The sequence below is a fragment of the Folsomia candida genome, unplaced genomic scaffold (assembly GCF_002217175.1).
Source record: "Folsomia candida strain VU population unplaced genomic scaffold, ASM221717v1 Fcan01_Sc003, whole genome shotgun sequence".
Lineage (NCBI taxonomy): Eukaryota > Metazoa > Arthropoda > Collembola > Entomobryomorpha > Isotomidae > Folsomia > Folsomia candida.
Window position 1 is genome coordinate 3,753,427 of NW_019091195.1, and position 18,574 is coordinate 3,772,000.

The 18,574-nt window shown below is 36.4% G+C and overlaps 5 protein-coding genes and 1 long non-coding RNA gene across 7 annotated transcripts; 3 read left to right on the forward strand and 3 right to left on the reverse strand.

Annotated features, from left to right (window-relative positions):
* The first annotated feature begins 196 nt into the window (after window positions 1-196).
* On the forward strand, window positions 197-1,468 carry LOC110845661 (60S ribosomal protein L10a). Its single transcript, XM_022092118.2, has 5 exons — window positions 197-334; window positions 420-578; window positions 713-861; window positions 941-1,113; window positions 1,202-1,468. The coding sequence occupies exons 1-5, from the start codon at window positions 330-332 to the stop codon at window positions 1,370-1,372; spliced, it is 657 nt and encodes a 218-aa protein (XP_021947810.1). The 5' UTR covers window positions 197-329; the 3' UTR covers window positions 1,373-1,468.
* On the reverse strand, window positions 1,253-2,483 carry LOC118435094. The gene is made up of 2 exons (XR_004834497.1): window positions 2,426-2,483; window positions 1,253-1,548 (listed from the first exon to the last, which is right to left on the reverse strand). It is a non-coding gene; the product is annotated as an uncharacterized LOC118435094 (long non-coding RNA).
* A 76-nt stretch (window positions 2,484-2,559) lies between these two features.
* Window positions 2,560-3,943, forward strand: LOC110846449 (protein preli-like). Its single transcript, XM_022093215.2, has 3 exons — window positions 2,560-2,778; window positions 3,064-3,280; window positions 3,358-3,943. Exons 1-3 carry the CDS (start codon window positions 2,687-2,689, stop codon window positions 3,718-3,720), a joined length of 672 nt encoding a protein of 223 aa, XP_021948907.1. The 5' UTR covers window positions 2,560-2,686; the 3' UTR covers window positions 3,721-3,943.
* Window positions 3,944-4,073: 130 nt separating this feature from the next.
* Window positions 4,074-10,880, forward strand: LOC110846177. Of its 2 annotated transcripts, none has more exons than XM_022092832.2 (20): window positions 4,074-4,477; window positions 4,586-4,836; window positions 4,923-5,204; window positions 5,297-5,475; window positions 5,571-6,838; window positions 6,927-7,108; window positions 7,189-7,441; window positions 7,504-7,630; window positions 7,724-7,809; window positions 7,883-8,064; window positions 8,145-8,403; window positions 8,476-8,674; window positions 8,743-9,057; window positions 9,137-9,333; window positions 9,394-9,516; window positions 9,585-9,738; window positions 9,814-10,071; window positions 10,154-10,336; window positions 10,417-10,443; window positions 10,524-10,880. In XM_022092832.2, exons 2-20 carry the CDS (start codon window positions 4,622-4,624, stop codon window positions 10,652-10,654), a joined length of 4,620 nt encoding a protein of 1,539 aa, XP_021948524.1. In that variant the 5' UTR covers window positions 4,074-4,477; window positions 4,586-4,621; the 3' UTR covers window positions 10,655-10,880. The 2 variants fall into 2 exon arrangements, with proteins under 2 accessions (XP_021948524.1, XP_021948525.1); XM_022092833.2 differs by having other exon boundaries at window positions 5,574-6,838.
* Window positions 10,881-10,897: 17 nt separating this feature from the next.
* Window positions 10,898-11,782, reverse strand: LOC110846178. The gene is made up of 3 exons (XM_022092834.2): window positions 11,540-11,782; window positions 11,428-11,445; window positions 10,898-11,311 (listed from the first exon to the last, which is right to left on the reverse strand). Exons 1-3 carry the CDS (start codon window positions 11,663-11,665, stop codon window positions 11,102-11,104), a joined length of 354 nt encoding a protein of 117 aa, XP_021948526.1. The 5' UTR covers window positions 11,666-11,782; the 3' UTR covers window positions 10,898-11,101.
* A 136-nt stretch (window positions 11,783-11,918) lies between these two features.
* On the reverse strand, window positions 11,919-18,230 carry LOC110847879 (cGMP-dependent protein kinase, isozyme 2 forms cD4/T1/T3A/T3B). Its single transcript, XM_022094912.2, has 16 exons — window positions 16,489-18,230; window positions 16,153-16,304; window positions 15,992-16,067; window positions 15,638-15,728; window positions 14,898-15,011; window positions 14,685-14,770; window positions 14,472-14,592; window positions 14,251-14,398; window positions 14,067-14,155; window positions 13,920-13,977; window positions 13,700-13,847; window positions 13,524-13,631; window positions 13,361-13,449; window positions 13,106-13,290; window positions 12,986-13,024; window positions 11,919-12,861 (listed from the first exon to the last, which is right to left on the reverse strand). Exons 1-16 carry the CDS (start codon window positions 16,630-16,632, stop codon window positions 12,458-12,460), a joined length of 2,052 nt encoding a protein of 683 aa, XP_021950604.1. The 5' UTR covers window positions 16,633-18,230; the 3' UTR covers window positions 11,919-12,457.
* Window positions 18,231-18,574: the final 344 nt, after the last annotated feature.

The following is an 18,574-nucleotide window of genomic DNA, read 5'->3' on the forward strand; positions in this document are numbered from 1 at the left end:
AAATTTAGCTTATTTCAAATGATTTCAAATCTTAGTAAATACGTCTCACAATAATAGGTTTATGAAATACGTCTCAACTTGAGACTCTCAAGTTTGAGAAAGAAAGCACAGAGAAGTGAGACAAACATGAGACGGTGCGGTGGTGGAAGCTGCAGCAAGGATCAGGAGCGACCTCTCTCCATCGCAAAGGGAAAATGTTGACTTGCTGGCAGAGGGAAATTACGAGTGTGCCATTCACGCTGGTTCTAAATACCACGATCCAACAAGACCGGAGGACGACGATCGCCGGATTTCTTCTCATTTAAAAGTCTACTTGAAAACATCCCACAATGAGGTAATAAATATAACCACCCCCACACCATGTGCTATCCTGTATAGTATCTACAATGTCATTATTAATATCATTCTTGTTCTTACAGTGGAAAGATTTCAAAGGAATATCTCTTTGAGTGTGTCAATGCCGTTCTTCAGGCATCCACCGTGGAGAAGAAACGCAAGTTCTTGGAGACCGTGGAACTCCAAATTGGACTCAAGAATTATGATCCCCAGAAGGATAAGCGTTTCAGTGGCACTGTTAGGTAAGCTAAATGATCACATTTATACTTGATTAACATCAAAGTCGCCATGCTTATAAATATGTATTAAATCTCTGCTCTTTCGGACAGAATCTGAAATTGTCCTCGTTATAATAGTATGCATTAATTAATTTTAGGCTGAAGTCCATCCCTCGCCCAAAGATGAACGTATGTGTGCTAGGAGATCAGCAACATTGCGATGAGGCCCAGGCTAACAACATCCCTTGCATGGATGCTGAGGCCCTCAAGAAATTGAATAAGAATAAGAAGCTTGTTAAGAAACTTGGTAATTGAACTTTTCAGAAGATAAGATTTGTTGACAACGTTGATATTTTACTGAGATTAACAACGAATTACCTTTACAGCCAAGAAGTATGACGCATTTTTGGCTAGCGAGTCGCTCATCAAGCAGATTCCTCGTCTCTTGGGACCTGGGTTAAACAAGGCTGGAAAGTTTCCTGGTCTTCTAACTCATCAGGAGTCTATGACACAAAAGGTTGATGAAGTTAAGGCCACCATTAAATTCCAAATGAAGAAGGTTTGTACCTCATACAACTATAAGTTATAGAGTTGTAGGCAGTATTTTTGTAAAGCTTTATATTCATATAAACTTATCTTCTTTTTAGGTCTTGTGCCTTTCTGTGGCGGTGGGTCATGTTGGAATGAGTTTGGAGGAATTGGCTTCTAATGTCCATCTTTCAATCAACTTTTTGGTTTCCTTGTTGAAGAAGCATTGGCAAAACGTGCGATCCCTTCATATTAAGTCCACCATGGGAAAAGCACAACGGCTGTTTTAAACAACGGTTGTTTTTATTACTTCGAAAATTTACCATTTTCTTTGTAAAACTTTAATGGTAATTAAACATGGATGGGTTTCGTATGATAAAAGACGACTTATTGTAAAATCATTTGTATTCACTTTGCATTTAACTCGTCAAGATGCTATTTTAGAAAATCTCACATGCCCGTCAATCTGATCTCAAGTTGATGGTTTGCAGGGTTGGCCAAGATAATTTAACAAGATACAAGATATCAGATACAAGATATATCTTTTATTTTGTATCTTGTGTAACGGAGTTTATCTTATCTTTTATCTTGTATCTGAACGTTTCGCAAAAGTATTTTGTATCTTGTATCTTGTATCTGGAGAATTTATTTCAACCATATTTTATTTGAAATACTAGTCAAGATACAAGATACTTTTTTTAGTGAAAAACCGGGAAACTTGCATATTTGGTAGTATTAAAACTTGGAATTATGAAGATTTAAAAACCTTGGATGCAAGGTTCTGTTATATAACGTCGTAATACGTATGTATTTATTTATCCACAGTAAATAAACCCTCGCACGTGGTCAAATTTTGTAATTTGCATTATATTCCTAATTTGTACCACCATTAGAGCAATTATTCCTAATTTCAACTGAATATACTGGTAAGAATAATTTCAGCTCCATAGAATAATTTAAAAAAATCAGTATCATCACAGATGAAATCCTCATATTTGTTTATAAATTGTAAACAGAGGGTGAGGACTTGCATTATAAATTACAATGCAAGTTACGAGTCTATACTATCATTATTAACAAGTTACTCGGCTACAATACAAAAAATCAAGTGGTGCTTCGTTATTTCATGTTTTTTGCAAGCTCCGAATAATTTATCTTGTATCTTGAAAAAATTATTTCAAATAAATATCTTGTATCTTGTATCTGGGATCACAGCAGATAAAATCTATCTTGTATCTTGTATCTTGTGTAACTCTAATTATTTGTATTTAGTATCTTGTATCTTAAGGTTTCGTTCAAATATTTTGTATCTTGTATCTTTGAAACAAAGTATCTTGGCCAACCCTGATGGTTTGACATGAAAATTGCATCATTGTTGTAAAGTAAAAGTAGTCTTCTGAGCAAAGTCCAACGTGAGTGGGGAAATTGAGACGATCTGCTAATCGTAAGCATGCATGTTGTGTGAAATTGCCCAACTTGAGATTGAGTAATGAGTGGAGAACCAAAGCAGGAAGAAAAGTGGTGAAAGTTCCAGCCAAGGAGAGCAATTTTGCTCCAGCCAAAGATTTACAGAACGAGGGGTCCAATTCAATTAATTCCAAAAAATGGGAAAGTATTACGAAAACTGCTCTACATTCGCATATTCCTGGGAGCAAATAGTTACTGCTTTCTGGAAAAGATATCCCAATCCTTTCAGGTAAAATGATTACAATTTGTAATTTACAAATTGTAATTTACAATTTCAATACAATTAACATTTGTTTTGATTTATTACCAACATCTTTTTGAGGCCCGTGGCCGTACAGCAATGAATATTCTTTACATGACTAATGTTAATGTTATATACAGTTGCAAAATTTTATAATATGTTGGAGTATAACAACAATGAATAAGAACCCTTGAGTTTGGAGTTTACCAAGTCTTGATGTTCATCGATATAAATTCGGATATTTGATTGATTCATAATTATTGTGTATTTTAGCACACATGTCCTCTCAGAAGACACACTAAATCGTGAAATAATACAAGGTAACACCCTCTTCACGAGAAGAATTTTAACAAAGACGAACCGTGTGCCTAAATGGGGGGAAAGATTTGTCAAGTCCACCACCGTTGCTATCGTCGAAGAGTCGTACGTCGATCGCAAAACCAAAATCCTGACAACCTACACGAGAAATATTGGACTGAATAGGATCATGGTAAGAAATTCCATATATGATAATAATAATTGATCAGTGATCAGTCGACTAACTAAATTTGCTTCTCTTATGATCAGAGCGTCACAGAGAAAGTCATATACACTCCAGACCCTTCCAACCCAGGACACACGGTGGCAAATCGGATGGCGTGGATCGATTCACAAATGTATGGGTTCAGACGAGCCATTGAAGCGTTTGGCTTGGAAAGGTTCCGAACCAATTCGGCTCGAGCATCCGCTGGATTTGTTCACATACTTCAAATCCTGTATCCCAACTATCAGAACAAACTCGCGTTGATGTCACTCCACGCCTCCTCCGTTCCCAGTTTCGACGAGACAAAGGAAAAGTTCAAAGAAAAGGCAAAGAAAGCAGCAGGTGAAATTGCGAGACAGTCGGCCGAAAAAATTTCACTCGTGTCAAATGCCAACGTCGATTCATAAATACGAAGGACCATCTATATTATTTCTTACATGTATCAATCAATTGACCCAATTTCGCAGTCTATCCTAACCCGTACGTAATCACACATCGCAAAACTAAGCGTATTATTCATCATTCATCTAATGATTTGTTACAAACTGTACAAACGAAAAACTACACAATAATAATGTAGTCTACATTGTTCGTTTAGGAAATAAATACATATAATCTTTGCAACAGACATTCATTTTATTGTTGACAAACTTTTGGTTATTTATTTGACAAGTCTAGCATGTCCAACTGAAGACATAGAAAGTGAGAATTTGTTGCTGGATCAAGGCGCTTTTTTGTGCATTGTTGGATCGAATTGCATTGCATGAGGAAAGGAATAAGGATTCGGCTAAACCAGAACAATAAATAAACTGGACTTTGACTTCCTTCCTTCCTTCTTTCCTTTCTTGTCTTCTGTAAAGTCATGTAGTTATTTTGTCACCATCTTGATTAAAGCTCTACACGAGTGTTAAGTGTTGGTGATGTCATTGCAACTTTTTAACTGATGAATTAAGAAAATTATTATGACCCGATTAAGAACCATATTTTTAAAGTTTTGACTAATTTTTTAACCTAACTATCTTGACCGTCCTCCAGTAATTTATTTAAAGTTATAAATATATAATAGTATAAATAATTTTACAAACATAATTTAATTCACGGACAACGAATAGAACGAACTATAAAATACAATATAATTACAATTTTTGATAAACTACATAACATGTAAGTAAAGCTCCTGATACTAATACTATGCACTATTTAATTTGCTATACACATCGATCCATTCCATTCTTACATTATGTAACAGAGATGACTATTTAATTCCCTCAGATAACGCTTAGAAAATAACCAAGACTAGTTTTCAAAATGGATGACTCTGACGACTCCTCTTCAACTTCTTCGGGGCTGTCAAACGACGACCCCATTGGAGATATTGGGGACAACCAGATGCCAGATACCAAAAAAGATCATGAAGAGAAGGAGGAGCACGAAGTACAAGTTGTTTTAACGACGGACACCGAAAATTTGATCAAAAAGGAGGAACCACCAAATACAGATAGAAATAATACTGCTGGGAACATGTGAGACATTCTAAAGTTAATTCAATTTTCTTGCAAGTTTTCATGTATAAGTAAATGCAAGTAAGCCATGATTTGCTATCCTTTAGATTTTGTCCACAAGTTCCAGGCACGAGTGTTGATCAGACTTGGGACTACAGCTTAAGGCAACAACCTCCAAGTTCCGGTGAGCAGCCACAATCTAATAACAAGGGTGGGACCATTTGGCTTGTTGATGTCGAGTTCCAGAAAAAATTGGATGAATATAGTGTTTTTAGTGCGTGTGACCACGAAGTTATCAAATTACCTTGCCCATGTCCGAAAAAGGAGTCTTTCTCCATTTGTAAAAAGTGTCATAGGGTTTTTTGCAGCAACAAGTGTCTTAAGAAAACGTAATAACTTTGCTAAATCTCTAATTTTTTGGTAAAACAAAATGTTTTATATTTTGTCGGTAAAAAATTAATGTCTCGGCTGCATGTTTCAGAAAAGAAACTCAAAATAAAGAGGGCAAACCTGATGAAATAACTGAAACAGAGGAGGTGGTCCCATGTACTGACACCACCTCTGCAATTACTTCGACTTCTCCCAAGGCAGCCAGTGTTAAGCCCAAATCTAGTCCTAGGACTTTGCCTCAACCGTCCCAGATGTCTCCAAATATAGCAGGTTAAAAATGCTCAACCTTATTGAGAAGTGGGACTATTTGTCGAAGATGCAATAACGCATTTATAATAATGATAATTCATATATATCCTTTTCAGTAGCTTCAATGCCGTATCATGAGAATACATTACGCCCAAAAATGGGAATGCTTCCTCCAAACAAGCAATATGGAGCAAGCATGGGAAATGGAAACCACCCCAATCCTACACGGATGATAAAGTCACCACCACTCCCACTGTTCACTTCTCAAACTGGGGGAGGAAATACATTTATGCCTAGTAATGAGGATGGACTTTTAGGATCATTTCCAATGGGAATGCCTAATTTTCAGCCCATGGCATTCTTCCAACCACCACCACCCCCACAATCCATGCCAATTATGAACAACAATAATGCCCCGTACTATCCAATAAACACAAATCAATATCACATGGGAGGAGTTGGAATGTCAAATACATTGATGCCGCTACCAGCGGCACGAAGATATCAAGACAGACGTCAAAATTTACCAACTACAATTCCCCCATATGGACATGGCAATAATATGTCAAACCCACAACCAAGGCGTATCACCAACAAAAATTTGCCTCCCCCTCCCCCTCAACCTCATCATCAGCAACATCCTCAACATCCAACTCAATTATCTTCTTCGCGAAACTCTTTAGCGTATAATTCTCCACATCTAAAACATAATGTACCCAATCAAATAACGGAGCAGCCTAAGCCAACTCTTTTGCATAACTATTCTGCTCCTCCGCTTAGACAATCATTCGATGCTCAAAAATCAGCATTTGACCATCCTCCATTTGAAAATAGTGTCTCCCAATACAAAACTCAAAAGCCAACAAAGAAAGAAATGTCTCCGGACATGGATAGTTTGCAGAAATTCCGCGGACTTGGACGTGGGAATAAATCGCTACAACCAAGCTCTACGCAAAAATCAGAAACTGATAATACATACTCATCAATGGTAGAACCTTCTACAACTGCTGCAAGTCGACCACAACATCAAGTATTTAACTCAGCCGATACTGGCGTGCAAGTTGCTTCTTCTCAATTTAATAAAACACGTGCAGTCAGAAAAATACTGGTGGATTCAACTAGTCAGAATACTCAGTCCAAGTTAACCCATCCTACTACTGAAAGTTACAATAATGTCAAATCAGCTACTAATTTTGCGAATCCAAATACTCATCTTGCAAATCAGCAAGATCGAGCAGTACCTCGACAGGCCATTAGGAAATCGTCATCCCAAAAGACGCATTTGTCATCTTTATCCCGGAAAGACGTCATCCTTGTCTCTGACAGTCCTTCTGATGACCCAATATTTTCTGACCCGTACGTTTTTTATGGTGTTCCCATGCAGGTATGCAACCGTATAAACTAAATTTAATATAATTTAATATATACCTCGGAAGAAAATCACTCTACAAATCAATCTCAACATTTTGCAGGCTAATCACGCCTATGGAGACTCGTTGTCTGATTTTTACGTGTGGAGTGGATTTGGATGCAACAGCAACCAATCTATTATCGAAGAGCTGACATCATTAGGAGAAGGTTCTTTGCTACCAAAAACTCCAATTGTTGGTGATTGCTGCATTGCAAAATACACAAGTGATGGTGTTGATGGATGGTATGGTTAACAATGTATTTCGATTTATAGTCAATAATAATAATTTCAGATTTATAGCTGATTTGATATTTGGGTTCAAGGTTTCGGGCACGTATCATTGACATCAAGGATGATCAAGCGCAGGTCTATTTCATCGACTACGGTAACAAGGAAGTTGTATCAAATAGTCTCATCAGGAAACTACCACTCTCATTGCGAAAAATGCGACCATCCGCTATTCGAGTTGAAATCGGAGATTTTCGACCGAATGAAGGAATCAACGCAGAAAACTTGGTTGAGGCTTTTTATAAGTATATTCTCGAACATAAATTTCGCGTTACCATTTTCGAAAATGTAAGAATCATAAAATTTACAAAACGTAGCCAGTATTTTTTATATGACATACTTTTTTACAGTCCGTTCAGCGTCCTACTGGCAGGTTTGAGTATCCAATTTTGAAAGCTAAGTTTGAAATTAAAGACAGTGATGGTCAGTGGACAGAATTGAGTGATTGTTTAGAAAATGAAGGACTTGGACACAAAAGTAATTTAATATAATAAACTCCATTATTTCCTTTCAATCATGAGGTTATACATGTATTATAAATATTATCACAAGTATTATTATTATTTACAGTCAGTTTTGATACGCAAGTGTTCAAGAAAAATGAAAATGCCTGTGACGACTACCCATGTTTCACCGATGTACATCGTGAGATTCCTGTAAATTTTATTTTGGAGTAAAAAGTATCAAGTGTGTATCAATTACGCTGTCATTCAAATCTTTATTTTATAGGCTAAAATCAGTCATGTTAACCAACCCAACGACTTTTATGTTATCCCTGAAGACAATGTTACAAAGAGAGAAACCCTTTCTACCTCTTTGAATGATGCCAACATGAAATTCGAAGAATTTAAAATGGAAAAGTGGATTGAAACCAACTACATTTGCATTTCTAAGCGATTAGAAGGCATATGGTTAGTTAGTTCAACATTAACCATCTGTTGTTAAGCCGAGTGTATTTATAAGTAAGTAGCTTATGTTGAATCTGTTACAGGGCACGGGCCAAGATAGTTGAGATAACTGAGGACTGCACTGCAATAATTCGATTTATCGACTTTGGAGATACAGTCGAGAAACAATTGCAATACTTGAAGTGCGTCCCTGCAAACCTCCTGTCCATTCCCCAGTTAGCATTTCGGTGCAGTTTGCCAATTCTTCCTCAGGACAAATGGGATTTGACTGATTCGAACGTAACAGTTCTTAACGATATGAAAGACCTGGGCATTTCTGCTATAATTATAGTGTTCGCCATGGTACATTACAGAATTGACAATCCATTATGCACTAAGCTCAAATTATTCATAGAATAATTTTATTTGCTTTAGGAATTCGAGATCCCTGCTCATATTGTGGAAGTTTTTCAACTACAAAGTACTTTGGGACTTGCCAAGGCCTTGTTGAAGAAAACGGACTGTTTACAAGAGTACGAGGTGGACTTGGATATACGGAAAAAAATTCAAGACCAGATGCAAGATCGACAGACGACAGATTCAAGAACTGAAGTTGAAGTAGCCAATGTTCATGGTAAACTATACGCATAAAATATATTTACCATCATTTACCAATTACATTCTTGCTAATTGCCATTCTAGTACCAGCCATAACAGCTCCTATACTGCCCTCACAATCAAAACCGCAAGAGCAACAACGAATCTCTCCTTTGAAAAATGACTTATTAGTGGAACATGAACTTGTAGAGATTGCAAGTTTAGATTTAACCGACGCGTCATCAGAAATTCGACTACCGTTGCCAAATATAGAGCCTCAAAAATCTCTACACGAGTTTAAAAAATCAGAATTTAAAATTACTTGCATGGAAGGGTTTAATCAACTTTGGATCCAACCAACCAACTTGGCAGATTTAGCAATGCACTTGCAAGAGGTCATAATTGAATGCGTTGATTCAAGTAAATCAAAATAATACTTTTAATATAGTGCTGGCTTTCTTTGAGTGAACTACGTTCACACTAATGTAATATGTTATAGAAAATTGTTTCCAAGCACCTCCACCCCTCAACACGATCGTAATTGCTCCATACCCAGATGGAAATTTTCATAGAGGGATTACAAGGAAAATATCGGTTGGAAAAAAAGTTAAAGTCATGGTTGAATTTATCGACGTTGGAAATAGCTTCAAAATCTCTTTAAGAAAACTAGTACCTGCGTCAGAAAATGTGGCAAATGTAATGCTGATATAAATTTAAGATTATTTTAATGATGATTATATGAATTATTATTTTTAGTTCCCCAAGTTGACGTACCACGCCAAATTAGTAGATGTGGACGATGACCCGCAATTACTCATGTCCCAGGATTTAGATAAAGTCATGGACAAAGTAGCCAATATAACGTTTTTGATGGACATGGTATTGAAGGCTTGTTTAGTTCTTATGATTCTTGTGGACTACATCTACAAACTGACATTTTGTTCCAGTGCAATGGAAAACAAGAACCATACATTGTGAGCTTAAGGCCGAAAGATGCAGCTGAGGGCGACACTATCTCCAGACGAATTCTAGCTAAACAAGTTTGGGAATGGGAAACTGTATGGAATGCTGGCTATAAAGTTGATAAAATTTTGTTCAGCCGTAAGATATACAACGGATATGATATCCTGTCTCTGTTGTCCCAATTAATTTATTTTATACTTGTATAATTATCAGATAGCAAATATCGAGACTCTGTCCCTCTCAAAGTTGAACACATAGAACCCACGATGCTTCCACCAGGCCTAAAGTTAACGGGAGAAGTCAGCAGATTTACAGTCGAAGGAGATATCTACATTGTCAATATTACAGATAAAAATGACATGATTCAACGTAATCATCGAGTTCTTGAAGCTCAAATAGCCAGATTCGTTGAAAAAGTGGCCCCAACTACATTTTTTCCAATCATTGACGAAGTTATCTTAATTTACATCCGTATGCAATTTTTCGATATTATTCTTCTCTATTAATATATCGTATCTATTAATCAATCAATTTTTGGATTTGTTGCGCGTAGCGGATATTCCTGAGTTACGGTCTATGAATTTGCATGGCGTTGGAAAGTGGAATAGATGCATCAGAGAAAACTCAGAATACTTTCGCAACTTTGACTATGATGAAATTTATCCCATCAACGCCGAGCAATCTGGACATTTTTTGTATCGAAAATTGTCGTTAGAATTTTTTCACCGTGTCACAGGTGTGTATTTTATGTTATTTATAAAGAGTATTCTAAATAGGATCAAAATTGGAAGGTCATTTGTTCTTGTTTGATTCCAGTTGGTGTTGCTGAATGTAAATTGAAGGGTATAAATAATTACCGTGAAATATTATTAGAAATATCACCCATGAATTTTATATTTTATGGTACTTGGTTTGTCTCTTAGATTTCAAACCTTCATCCGCCCTAACTAAGCGAATGCAGTCAAAACTTGGAGAAAGGAAATCTGTGACATTCATGGTCGATCGTTACGACGAAGACAATTTGATTAACATAATAACAATTGATGATTTTTAAGTTTAATGAGCAAGAATTTGTTACTTCTCAGTTTGAAATTTTAGCTCAATCTACCCTTCGTTATTTATGACTTCTAGTATTTTTTAATATTTTTAACTTTATCTTGTTCAACCTGTTTTTACCAAGATTTTATTGTGGAAATGACACTCCAGCTAGTTTTATAATGAAAAAAACGCGTAATATATTTTTATCTTGTACCGTCAAATAAAATTTGATCGATGCTTAACATCAAACCGTGCCATGTGTAATTTATTGAATTGCAATTTATTAAATTGCTTCGCTCATATCATAATTACATATAATTCATCGAAATTACGCATATAGTAATTGTTTTTGAAGGTGAGAAGAAATCCCGTTTTATATTATATTACTACATACAACTTTACACACTAAATCAACAAGACCAGCATTTCTACAAGCGATTTTTTTTCTAGGAAAGATTTTCCATTAGATGAACTTGAATTCTCTGTCTCTGTAGGAAACAAGCCCTTGACGGTATGCAGCCTCCCGTTTGGCTCGTCGCAACTTCATCCAATGCCCATATCCGAAACAGGTCGAGACGACAAGAATCGGCCAAAAGATGGTTTTGGACGTAGGCTTAAAGTAGTAGTACTGTTGTGCCTTCAAGGACTGCCATCGCTGCAAGGCTGGGTCAAACTGGGCAGTAAATATACAAGATTAATGACGCTAAATATAAATAGTCGTTTAAAAATTTCAAATTGAATGGTATAAAAGCGGTATATGTTACATATTTAATTAGTTAAGCAACTTACTAGGTAGCCCCCTTCTCCCTGGACAATGAAATAATATAAATTAGTTTATTTTGCATGTACATTTATAAAACAGAAGATTGCTTAAAAATGTAGCAAAACTTGAAATTATTACATGGCGATGAGGGTTTGTAAACTGCTTGACAAATTCTTTGCGGAAATCTGCCCTGATCTTGGCTCTTTCTTGGATATTGCGCAACTCCTTAGGCGAGACATCGTACTGTTCCAATTTATTTGACATCTCGCCCAATTTATGGCTGTGGCTGTTGCTAAAAATTATATGGTTTTTAGTTTTCAAGAAAAATATTCCAAGTTTCTTTTTAGCACAAACAGAGGCGATAAATGAGATTCGAGAGTTCCTCGATTCGTTTCGTCGCATGAAGCCCCGATTAAGCTCAAGTTTGTTGAGATCGAGATGAGAATATATCAGGAGAAAGTGAGACTATGTAAATCGGTTTTACTAAAACCCATAAAATGAAGATAAGGCTTCACGATCGTTTTGATAACAGTTTCATTTAATTGATTGATAGGCTAGGTCGACAAAGTTTTTTTAGTCGTAAAGTCTACATATATTTCTATACATAGGCACAAGATAAATCACATTGAGACCTTTATTGACACACCCAATTTGCATTAATTAATACACGGTGAAAAACGTCGACAATGAAGGAAGACATCATCATGAAGCACTTTGTTCCAGGTATTCTTCTGTTAATTGATGCACGTGAAAGTGAAAGAAAGCGACAAACTATTATAAGTTGTATGAATAGTACGAATATTACAGGAAATATCGGTTCCTTATAGTTCTCTTCTACATATATGAATACACAAGGATAATTTTTATGATAATGTTTATAATTGATTTATATGTAGCTCGTGTCACTGGAATTTTCAATAAACTTAAATTGCATTTAACTATAAATAAACTACGAATGCAAGTAAGTGACTCCTCTGCAAAATAAAATAAACTTCTACAAAACATTGCTAAATAAAAGTCTTGCACTAATAAAAAGTTTTAGCCTAAAAGTCGGCCTTAAAAGTCGGCGTCCCAGCCAGACAAGTCATCTGGTGGAGGTCCATCAGGATCAGGTGGATATTCGTCAAAGTTTCCGCAGTCCTGTGGCCCTCTGATTTCAGGAATAATGGGAGGAGTGAGTGTTTTTAGTCGGAGGCCTTCCCAGTTGAAGCCATCGAACCACTTGTGCTTCTGAACATCTGGAATCCCTCCTCTTTGATAACCGAGCCGTTCCGCAGGGTTGTCACGACACAGTTTCTTGATCAGGTTTGCAGCATTTCGACTCACCGTGCGAGGGAATTCGACGGCTTCGATACCTTTCAGGATAATATTGTACGTCTTCATAGGATCGCCACCGGTGAAAGGCGGGGTTCCAGTTAGTAACTCGAACATTAATACACCAAGGGACCAGAAATCACAACCTGTGCAGATTAAACACCAAATTTTCTAAGTTGTATTTACGGTTGAATAAATTTTACGAAACTTTAGCGCATTTTTATAGCACACTAAATTGTCAGATTGATTCTGTATTTAAGGGATGCTTACCTATATCGTGACCCTTGTTCAATATAATTTCAGGGGCGACTGGAAATAAAATTATTACTATTTACTCCCTGTCCAAATTGTCTAATTAAATATACAGATGTAATATTAAATTATTAATACCATATTCAGGAGTACCACAAAACGTCCACGTTTTCCTTCCTTGTAATTTTTTTGCGAACCCAAAGTCAACTAATTTCACATAGCCATTGTTGTCTAATAGTAAATTTTCAGGTTTTAAATCACGATAAATAATATTTCGACTATGGAGGTAATGAAACGCTTCAAGTACACACGCCGTGTAAAATCTGTACGAAAAATAATTGGACTCGTTAGAAGCACCTTTGATTTGAGTGTTATTGGATGAAATTTGTATACCTTGTGGTGTGATCGTCAAATTGAGTCTTGTCTCTCAAAATCGTCCATAACTCTCCACCAAGACAAACTTCCATCAGCATGTACAAGTACTTCAAAGTGAATACAAAAAATTCTAGTTAAACGTCATTTTTAACTTGGGTTCTAATATTTAAAATCGTCCAACCTTTGCATCTTTGTAAGTTTTATACAGCTTGCAAATAAAGTCACAGTTTGATTCGTACATAATTTCTTTCTCTGACTTTATGTGCTCTTGCTGCCTGGTTGCTACAATCTGTTAAGTAAAACGACAAGTCGTCAATAATTAGCCCAATGAGAATTAAAGAGGATGCTGGAAAATACCTGACTCTTTTTCATCTGCTTCAATGCAAATGACCGGATTTGATCTCCGGCCATAGAGACAAGTTCGACGCGACCAAACCCTCCAACTCCCAGCGTGGTAATGACTCTTAAATCCTTAATTTGTACCGAACCAAATTCTGCATCCAATCTACAAAGCAAACATATTGCATCGTATTATAGACACTAATTTTCATACGTCTTGAAATTGAAAAATGCTCACTTTTTCCTATACTTTTCTGCATCGTCATATCGCGTTCGCACTTCGTCTAATGGGTTTACTTAATAACAAGTCAAAGTAAATTATTAAAATTTTAAATAAACTTACAAATTAAACAAATTAAATACATTATGTAAATTTTATCATTACTTAATAAGTTAAAGGACTCTTTATCTATCACAAGGCAGGTAGCTCCGTCCTCATCGTCCACAATAATGTTGGCAGTCCTCAAATCATCCCTGTAATAAAGATTGCAAAAAAACATGAAACCTGATTACATACGACAGCTTGACTTCAACAACTTCATTCTTTTCATTCTTTTTAAGCTAGTTACCCTTGCAAGGCCTTTTCTCCAAAGAAATCTCCGCGATGAAGGGTTCTCACAAATTTTTCCTCGGTCGGATTTCCAGCTTCGTCCACAGATTTCATGGTCACTTTCACCCTTCCTCGAGAAATAATGAAAAATGTCTCTCCGCGAGCCCCTTGAGTAATGATAAAGATTTAAAATAGTTTATACGCTTGTGTGGTTGTGAGAAATAAAACTTTGATAAATACCTTGTCGCACAATGTACTCGCCGTTCCCATACTCAACCTCTTCGATGCAGTCACTGAGCTTGTTGAGTCCCTCGTCCGTTAATTTCTTGAAAATTGGGACGGATTTGAGGAAGTCGATGTACTGAACAGAATTTATAAGTTATTGTCTCCAGTAATACGGAATAAATTAATTTATGGAGCAATTTTCTGCGAGCTAATTAAAATTTGACCAACCTCAGCCGTTTTCATCAAGCCACTCTTCATCATGATGGTCTGAAATATGGTTCTCTTTATTGCCCAAAGTTTGCATTGTGTAGCAGCTAAAAAATAAAAATGGGATGGGATACAATTTTGCTTTGAGTCATTGAAATTTTAATTTTAGAGATAATATTATTATGTAAAATGTATTTACATTACATAACCCGTAGTATAATTAATTAAACGTACCTTTAATGGTGGCAGTTCGTTGACAATTGTACAGGATTGCTAGTTCTCCAAAGACTTTCCCAGGGGAAATAGTTGACAGGTATTTTCCCTCTCTGGAAACTTCCACTCGACCATCTACAACGTCATTAGTAGAAATGGACATCATTATTGGAATTAATATGACAGAGCCAGTGGTGGGTTGAATTATTTGGGCCAATGTGTAAGATTTATCGCTGGATGGATATGTACATATTGATATGTGACACCACCCTTTTCTTGATAGTTTGTTCATACAATTCCAAGAAAGTGAGTTTATTTTTAAAGTTGTGTGTCATTGTTATTTTTCGAAAGCCTTGAGACAATCGAAACAATGCATTGAAAAATGAGACATACATATCATATTGCATATGCATATGAACCAGATAAGTCACAATCTCATTTGTTTTTGGTAGATAAATAAATATATAATTTCCAACTGATAAAGTATTATTGGATTTGTTGGAATGTACATGAATAACCTCACAAAGGATTTATCAGTGTCATAAATTTAGTAGTCACAGGGTCAACGGCAATATTATATAAATGCATGAAATACATATTGCACTGTACAGTTTCTTTAAAAAGTAGGCCCAACATGTAGATCGTACGAATAATCAAATTTGTGATAAGTTGTCGAAAGTGCCAAGAATTAATTAAAAATAAGATTCATGTAGGGCTTATCTCGTGAAATAAGTATAACCACTGGTGAGCGAAACACTGACCTTCCATAACATAGAGTGTACTGCCAGGATTTCCTTCTCTTATTACGACGGCATTTTCTTCATATTCCTCAGGGTACATGCAATCCACAATCTACATAAAGTAAAATTGAGACGCTATTGTTAATCAATTTCAATCAATCTGTATTGTATCCATATCATATTGTAACAACTTGAAGAGTTCATCGTAGCATATTATTTATAACATATTAAATTGTTCTTTGGGGCATGCTGGTCCTTAAACCAATTGAAATGAAGAAAATTACCCACGTCACCATACTCATTCTGACGCTAACTACAAAAGTGGCTTGTTAAGGGCCATCATATATAAAAGTCAAAGCAGGGCAGAATATTTACCTCCTTCACTCGCTGTGGATCGAGATGCCTCAAAAAGTCATTGTCTAAGATTCCGGATTTTATCAACTCTTTTGACCTATTAAATGCAATTAAACAGGTGTTATGCACATTCATAATGCTGTCTCCAAATACATAATTTCAACTGGGCGAATTTTTCTCACCTGTCAGATTTTGGGAAATTGGGTAGTTCCTGACTTTGGACACTTTGGTCTGGAATTGGCTCCGCAGAAATACCTTGACCTCGAATCCTTTGCTTGCTCACTACAACCACGGAGGGTTTTTTCGTTCCCCCAGATTTAATGATGGACTGGTACTGCATATAATCAAACCAAATATGAAAATGAAAATTCGCATGTTATACATGATTATTTTTGCAAGCATTTTTTCGTATATGTAGAGTTGCAGTTTGAGGTAGCAGAATGTCTGCATATGAATGAATGAGATTGATTGATCAAGGAAAAGCAGAGTCAAAGCATGATTTTCTCGACGGACTCAACCTTGTCAAGATCGGAGCGGAGTTGAAGAATTTCTTCTTCTTTCTCCAAAATGCGAAGCTCCAACTTTCTGATGATCTTGTCCCTAAATGTGACTTCTTGTTGGAGCTCTTCGAGCAACTGCTTCTGTCTGTCTGGGCCCGACATTTTTCTCCTCCTCTTAGTTTGCACCGCTTGAGCACCTTTTTCGGACCCTTCACAACCCTCCGGAACAAGGACTTTAGATTTACGTTGGGTAGAAATTTCGAATAATTTTAGGGCAAGGGAATCACTTTATATTTGCATATACATTCAAATGGCTCCACATAAAACTTATCCACGAACACGGTCAACACACATAATCCATACACATTCGTTTAAAAGTCGCCGTATAATAGCTTCTTGGCTACGATAGACTCTCTGTCGTCAGTCTCACTTCATTGAACGACCTGGTGTTTTAGACAGAACTTTCAAAACTAAAGAGATGACGCCAATGCTTCGTCCAACAGTGACTTATTTAGCTTATCTTCTTTTTAGAGGTGATGAGACAGACAGACGTATATTTTATCACGTCAAACATGCTCTCGTTCTCTCACTCACTCGCTCAACCTCATGCCCAACCAAAACCAGGTCCAGCAGAAGATAGAAGATCGCTTCGCAATGTTAAACAAACACAACTCATCAAAATCCGAGTTGAAAATAGATCACGACGATACGGTTTCGACGCGTTGTTCAACCAAGAGATACATCCAAATCTGATTCTCTTTCACTAAACACACTTTTAATACATGCAATATCTCCCCGTCATGCAAAATCTTCACCCAAACAAAGTTGGCAACAGGTACATAGGCGTTCGAAAGAACAAAACTCTTTAATTAATTGATGTTGAATTTAATGACGCTTATTTATTTCTTGTTACAAAATTGTATTGTACGTTTTTCACAACAAATCGGGTAATAAACAAATCGACGGTGAGCCTCGCCCTCGCAACAATTAAATAAATATCAGTCAGAATAATAGCCTCGGTTTAGTAGTGCACATTGCTTGCGTTGAGTGAGTAGCTCTCCCCACGAGAAATCAACGCATTTTGCGTCCAACTGTTTACTCGAAGAGTGGTGGATACTAGTGGTAGTGGCAATGAAACTAGATTTTATTAGCCGTTTTATGATGTATTATATTTATTATTTGCTCATAATATTGACTTTTATTGTAATAAAGTGGAGTAACTAAATCTTTATTGGATTGGGCACTTGGACACGACCAATATTAAACCCGAGCAAAATTTGTATAATCAGAATCACTGCGACGACGACGACGACGACGACGACTGGCGCTGTATAGCAGACTATTATTATTATAACTCATGGAATATAATACGTAAGATAGTCGAGGTGGAGATGAAATTATGTTCACCCTGTTGCTTAAATGTTAACTAAGTAAGTATTAACTGGCACATATCCACTGAACAGACTGGTTCTTCTTTCGCTATCTCTCCCCCACTTAACCAGTCAACAACATTAGCATGAGGATCAGAGCAGCAAGTAAGCGTCCTTTAGAGTTATATCATCATGTTGCAAATAATATAAAGCCCCATCGGTCGGGTATCATCACATCAGCAGCAGCCAATACCAACTTGTAGTACTACCACTACCAACAACTGCAGATTTAGTGAATCGACTCGGTTAAATAAAAAAAGCGAACTTAACTTTGAATACGACTGGTTTACAAGCCCAGCTTAACCACCATCACCACGCTCCTTCATAAACTGTGAGTTTGGTTTAATACGACAATTTGTTGCAGCAGAGGAACTCTCGACTTTTTTGTATCCATTGATGATGAGCACGTTGTGTTTAAATGGACACTGACTGAATTAATAACTGAAACACACTGAAGGACTTTGTGCTAATGATAATAATGACATACGTATTCATACAGTGGTTGTATGTACATGCATACTAAAAATATGTGTGTGCTCGTCGTGTAAAAAAGTAAAAACAGCTTCAAGAGTATTTCGACATTTAATAAATACACTTCATTCGCCGTTCTCCAAAAGCAGACATTATCTCTCACTTACTGATTGGAAATAAAACATTGTTATTATGCTTACATA